The 6,797-nt window shown below is 31.1% G+C and overlaps 1 protein-coding gene across 1 annotated transcript; it reads right to left on the minus strand.

Annotated features, from left to right (window-relative positions):
- Positions 1 to 267: 267 nt before the first annotated feature.
- Positions 268 to 6,241, minus strand: LOC127738219 (ADP-ribosylation factor-like). Its single transcript, XM_052249394.1, has 4 exons — positions 5,961 to 6,241; positions 5,665 to 5,838; positions 5,176 to 5,313; positions 268 to 2,946 (listed from the first exon to the last, which is right to left on the minus strand). Exons 1-4 carry the CDS (start codon positions 6,022 to 6,024, stop codon positions 2,786 to 2,788), a joined length of 537 nt encoding a protein of 178 aa, XP_052105354.1. The 5' UTR covers positions 6,025 to 6,241; the 3' UTR covers positions 268 to 2,785.
- Between the last annotated feature and the right edge of the window lie 556 nt (positions 6,242 to 6,797).

A 6,797-nucleotide genomic window follows, 5' to 3' on the forward strand; every position in this document is an offset into this window, starting at 1 on the left:
GTGTTGAAGGCCGAACTTTGACCTATAATGATTTAATTTTACAATTTGTGACTTAGATGGAGAGTTGTCTCATTGGCACTCATACCCCATCTTCTTATATCTATAGTGTGTAAAGAACGGTATTATCAATGATAATACACATAAAGAAGACTTTGTAGTGTTATACAGTAATATAATCTTGATTGGTGCATCCTGGCGTAATTCGACATGCTTGGTTTCAAATTATTTTAGAATAAAAAAGGAAATTATCGTATCATTAAAAACAAGTTTAAGGAAAACATTCTTTAATTATATTGATTAACAGCATATTACAACCTTTAGTTTAAAACAGTATAAAATAACACAAATATTGTATCATATAAAATACATATCCTGTTAATAAGACGTTTCTGTCTTACGACTGTACAAACAATCCAATAAAAATGTCAGTGTTGATATCTTTTGTGGTCAAAAATTAATCACATTAGATAGTTACGTAGCTGGATACTGATGTGACAAATTTTGTAAACTTTCTTTGGTAGGGAATTCATGCAATATGAACCAAATTGAAAAGAAAAATAAATTCGTTAAGAATTCATTAAGAATTCATTAAGTATAAAAGACAATGAGGATGTCTACGTTAAAGTAGCATACGTTAAACTAGCATAGGATATTTTTCTATGTTTTATTTTTAAATATATATTGTTAGAAATAGTATCATAGTAACATGAGTCATACATGACATTTAATCAACAATGAATTCTGGTGATATTCTTGTTCACTATGTTGGTCGATGGTGACGGTTCTTAGAACACTGTCTAAGTTTGGGTAATTTTGTCCCTATCTAAGACCCATATCACACTTATCACATAACTTCTGATCTAGCTTGAACCAACAAGAACAAAATACATAAACTACGTGTTGTGTTTGTACCTACTAACCATCAGGACAAATTATACCAACTCTGTGTTATGTTTTTATGGTCAATATCAAAAATTTATGATAAAGAAGATAAGTTCAATTTTCCCACTGTGAACTTTCTATTTCTGTGCCTGAAAATGGAGTATATATCTAGCAGTTGATATAATATTCCAGGGGTTTCCTTTAATATCATGACTTCGTCGATGGAGGGTTACTGATTACAACCAAGCTATTAGACCAAGAGTTCCAAATGGTAAAGTTGAAGTTGTTCCTTCGATTTTTTTACGGACGCTATCGTGATTTAGTTGACAAATATGGAATATCTGTATCACCTGTAAAGGCCATGAGGACTAACAACACACCCTATGGACAAAATACACTAAATGTGGGTTTTGCTTGTATATCACAAACTTTTGGGGGCAAAACGTATATGTTCACCACATGGAAAAAATATACAACTCTGTGATTCGTTTGTACCTATATTATCAGAGACCCACTACTATAAAAATCTGTGTTTTGTTTATACCTACAAACCATACCTATACTGACAACAGTCACCGATTATTATGTTTTTGTATTTTATTCCTTTTTTCAAATCATAGGGACAACACACAATACAATCGCGTGTTTAGCCACTTCATTGAATATATTAATACTGAGTATGTATACATGAATATACTTAACGTATATATATTTATGGATACATTTTCAAATAAAAAAATAAAATAACAACAAAAAGACAAAAAACAAAACAGAGCAAGATAAAACAAAAAACCTTGTGATTCTAATTTCGGTGTTTTCAGGATATTTTGTTTTATGACTTACACAACAAAAAGTGTGGAAAACTAAAATCTTAAGTGTTTGAGAACATAAAAACCATAGGGCCCAAACAGACAAATGTCGGCCCTTTATAGCTTGCTGTTCGATGTGAGCCAAGGCTCCGTGTTGAAGGCCGTTCTTTGACCTATAATGGTTTACTTTTACAAATTGTGACTTGGATGGAGAGTTGTCTCATTGGCACTCATACCACATCTTCTTATATCTATTTGCCTAAGGGAGTACATTTTAATTTTAGTAAAATTTCGTAGATAACGAAAAAAAAATCGACACTTCTATTTTTTAATCATCGTTCTATGTAGCACATCTGTTTTTCTTGAATATCAGACACATCAGAATTTTCTTTTTATTTCTTTTCGTTTTTGAAAATTTTGTTAAACAAAATTGACAATGGATTGTTCCGATATAAGGTTAATTTTCGCAATCACGTCAGATATGCCTAATTGATTCAGAATTGATATTATTTCATAACTTTATAAGTGCTGTTCTGCACAAATGCCGACTACATATGATTTTTTACTTTATGCGCATTTAGCTATGATATTAACAAGAAATATCTGCCCACAAAGGCGACAGCAGTCGCACTTATCAATGTTCAGATCTTATTGGTCGAAATCTTGTTTAAAACCTAGACATAGTCTTCCAAACAGTCCAAAAATATAGGTTCCTGATGCTTTCCTATGAAAATTCATACATCACACTTTCTTATCAATTTTACACAAACAAATTTATTTCTGTCATAGTTTAGAAAACACTTAATTGTAATAGGACACAAATACATTACATTCCTTTTACTCTACAGAAGAGTCAGCGAGGTATCTATAAATAATAACAATAGGTTCGAACAACATCGACGAGCCATATTCTTCTATTTAATTAGTACGTTATCTTCAATAGAAAATAGTAGTGGCTCTATTAATTGTATTCTCATACACCAAAAATGTAATGTCATGTAAGTTGCTTCCAGCGAAGAATTAGTCGTCAGTATCCAATGATCTTTGACCTTGTTCTATCATACTGTATCTAGTAATATATCGCACATACTATACTATCTTGACGATTTTCGCTTTTTTATTGTATCCGACATCAATTTCATGCTTTCAAGTAATCCATCTCCTGTTTTTGCACTAACACCGTGTAAAAACCATTTTCTGTTTGTGAGCTGATGTAAACCCAGTTCACATGATATGTCAGATTTTTTTAGGGCATCTGGAAAAGGAAACATTTCTTAGTTTGCTTTGATACAACCGATTTTAGATCGTAATGTTGAAAATTAATATCATCGTCATTCTGAAGCTATTTTGGTTTCATTTCAACATTTTTTGACATTCGTAAATTCTTTAAAAATTCTAAAAATCATTTTTCATGTAAAAAATGTTTGTGCGTAACCCGTTTCCATAGAGACTATGACAAAAATTCTTCCCTATTTTAATCAAAATCAATTGGTTCCTCTTTGCAATCGGGTAGTTAAATTGAAGACGTCAATTTGTTATGGTCGTATCTTACTTCTGTTCGGCGTAGTCTTCTATATCTTGTATCTTAATACTTTTGCTTTGCGTCTTCTCACTTCAAAAATATTTTGTTAATTTTTCGTAAAGCTCATTAATCAGGATGGGAAAAAAAATGATAAGGACCTGATTTTTGTCCCATATTTTAACCATGTCCGAATGAACGCACATACAATATTTTATAAAAAGAGCTCCAAAACATAAGTATCAAGGAAGTTTTTAATCATATTAGATATGAGAATTTCGGTGGACCAGTAATATATTTTTTATATTTTTTTAAAAATTCGTCCATTTGGCTAAACAAACATATCAACACGTTTGAATGGCTAAGCCAACCGTTAAGTTTGTTAATACTACATTAATTAAGGATGTACACCTCAGAGGAGCCAAAAATTTCTAGAATTAAACTTTTTTTCTTAACCCGATTTTTGGGTTTATATGACTGTAAAAAAATAGTTGGTAAAGAAAAAATCATATGGTGGTGCACTTCTTTTTTTGCTACAGCCATTTGAAAGTACCCAATTTTCATGATTTTCCCATTTTTCATCAATTTTTAGCCATTTTTGGGCTATTATCATGAAAGAAATCACAGTTTCACAATTAAACTTTTTTTCATACTTTCACTAAAGATGAAGTGAACCAATCTGAATAAACTTAACTAAAAAAACTATAGGTAGGTGTTAATATAAGAAAGTTTTATAAAATTTTGTTGCTTTTTCGTGTCAAATTTACCATGTTGTCAATTTTGTAAATTTGGGATTTTTCTCTTTTTTTAGAACAAAAAGCATATTATTTCAACTTCTTTGTTATTAATGATTGAAAAAATTCATATCTAAGAAATTTGAAAAGAAAAAATTGATATGGGATGTATATGTATCTGGTAAAGTAATTTCTTGTACCCCTCACCCATTTTCTCAACATTTTGGCTAATGAGACTGACTTGATTGGTTATAAAATTTGAAAATTTTATTACTCAAAAACTACTTATTGAAAATACACAATTTTTTCACAGAGTTAAGTTTGATTATAATATTTTTAAAATTCATTGATATTTTCCACTTGTAAGACATGTTTTGGAAATAATTCCAGAACAAGATTTTAACGAGACTGAAACGTCAGAAGAAAACATCCTTAAAATGGTTTTTTGCTTTTTTGTTTTTAGTGGACAACATTACCTTTATAGCTGCTTAAACAAGTAGATATACCGTAAGAGATATATGTAATTAAATTCAAACATAATTCGATGGATTTGGCTATTTTTTGGGTCCTTTTTGGTCATATATCTCTTCAACTGTTTCGTTTCTTATATATACCCTTGGCTTTCAAATATTCGGCTTTGTGTGTTCCTGGGGAAAGTAAATCCAGTAAAGCGCTTCGGATGTATGAAATTTATTAAGTGTTGTTCTATTTTTTTACAGCACTGGGTCGATGGCACCGCTGGTGGACTATCAGTCATCGAGGGTATCATCAGCTCATTAGTCAGTCCTTTGGTGACATGATTTATGACAAACCTTTAAAAAAATTATCCGTTTATAAAATTATAAATCATAACGAATCTAAAGTTTCAACTCCCTCAGGCAAAGTTGACCTTAAATGTATTTGGCTATTTCTTTTATGTCCTTTTTGGTCATATAGCTCTTCTTCAGTTGTTTCTGTTACATCCTTGGTTTTCAAATATTCGGCTTTGAGTGTTCCTGATGTAGGTAAATACAGAAAAGCACTCCGGACGCATAAAATTTATAAAGTGTTGTTTTCATTTTTTTAAACCAATCTAATTTGTAAAGTGGGCATAATTACATTTAACATACAAAATGTTGAAACATATGAAGTTTTTCCATACATGGGTGCAAATTAGGCTCTTATCCTACCATGTCAATTTTTAAATAATTCATGAAAATATCAGATGCTCTACTTAATAAAACTGACATACTTTGAACATCCTGTTTATTAGCTAGGATTCCTATTGGAATATTTGCCGCTGTCTCACAGTTCACTATATACTGATGTAGGGCTTCCTTCGCCTCCTGTAGTCTCTCTTTATCACTGCTGTCAACGACAAATAAAATACCTGTAAAAATTAACAAACTAGATCGATTAAATTCTAATTAGTTTAAATGCAAAAAAGAATTTGTTCGTTTACTTCTGAGCAGATAGCACTAGTAATCATTACAAGAGAATCGCTGCAGCTTTGAACAATCGCAGATCAAGGCATTGCGGAGACTACAAACCATTTAGAATAGTATTAGAAAGTAGAATTTACTTAGTCATCTATATTCATTGTCGTATACAGTATACGTTTTGTTCTATTGATGATTTAATGAACTAATAAATTAATCGTACCAAAATAAAATTAATTACTGAAAAAAAAATGTTCATCAAAATACGTAAGCTGGAAAACAATCCAGCATAAGGCACTCACCCGCTGCATCTCTGTAATACTGCTTCCATGTTACTTTTACTTTTTCCCCACCACCAACATCGAGCAAATTGAAGTGAACGCCCTTCAGTGGATTTATTGTGTGAATGTTAAATCCGATAGTTGGTATCGTCAAACTATTTCTATTTTGAATCTTGTACGACAATGTCGTTTTTCCTGCAATATCAATAAATCTTTATGTTCAAATATCAACTCATATATGGCAGTTTATGGATTGTTAAAATGTTCAGTTCAGTTCAGTTAAGACTGGTCGAATTATATACTGTTTAATTTATTACCTGCTTCATCTAAACCTAGCAGAAGAATAGTCAATGGTTTCTTGTTTGATGAACAAATTCCCATACTTCATATCATCATCTGAACTATTTTTGTAAAACGTATTTTTTATGTCTGTTAAAATGTGATAATACTTTCAGGATGTAACACTCTCAATTATAAATGATCACTTCCTATTGAAGGTATAAAGTTTAATGCATAATGATTTATTGTCTATTTATAAAGATAATACATCAGTTTCCTTATATGTCCGTCCATATGTTGCTAAGGTGCGAACGTTAAAAATAAGCATTATTCTTCGGTATAAATAACTAGTGGCCGTTGTCTATTATTAGGTCTTTCCACTTTTCGGTGGAAAGACCTATTGTATTTGTTCTGATTATTAGGTCTTTCCACTTTTCTGTGGAAAGACCTATTGTTTTTGTTCTGATTATTATTATTTTTTTCTTCCGCCAAATTTTATTCTCGCGTAACATTTTTGTTTCGCAATATGTCGCTAAGATATTTCTTATATAGTATCATACAGTTTATGCGCTTTTTATTTTCACCCATTCTAAGTCGAACAATATTCTTTGTAGGAGTTATATTCCCGAACACTGTTTTCCTTGTGACTGCATCTCCTCCGTAACCGTAAAAGAAAGCGACAAATTTATTTTACCAAAATTGCTCGTTATATCCTCAGGATGTTTTGTCCAATTTTGACCGAAGCGATACGTAAACTCCATATGAGACTTATTTCCTCTTCTGTATTTGACATAAGGGATATATAAATGTATAGCATGAATGGTAAGTGATAGAGACCTAAGGTATATTGATTTGAGTTCCTTGGTTCATTTAAA

The sequence above is a fragment of the Mytilus californianus genome, unplaced genomic scaffold, assembly GCF_021869535.1.
Source record: "Mytilus californianus isolate M0D057914Y unplaced genomic scaffold, xbMytCali1.0.p SCAF_4, whole genome shotgun sequence".
NCBI classification, from domain to species: Eukaryota; Metazoa; Mollusca; class Bivalvia; order Mytilida; family Mytilidae; genus Mytilus; species Mytilus californianus.

What these genes read in the sequence shown, in the direction of transcription:
- LOC127738219 (XM_052249394.1), bottom strand. Translation starts at nt 6,024, where the DNA reads ATGGGAATTTGTTCATCAAACAAGAAACCATTGACTATTCTTCTGCTA. An exon ending in GTATTACAGAGATGCAGCGG is followed by an intron (nt 5,314 to 5,664) that starts GTGAGTGCCTTA and finishes TAATTTTTACAG; the next exon opens with GTATTTTATTTGTCGTTGAC. An exon ending in TAATAAACAGGATGTTCAAA is followed by an intron (nt 2,947 to 5,175) that starts GTATGTCAGTTT and finishes TTCCTTTTCCAG; the next exon opens with ATGCCCTAAAAAAATCTGAC.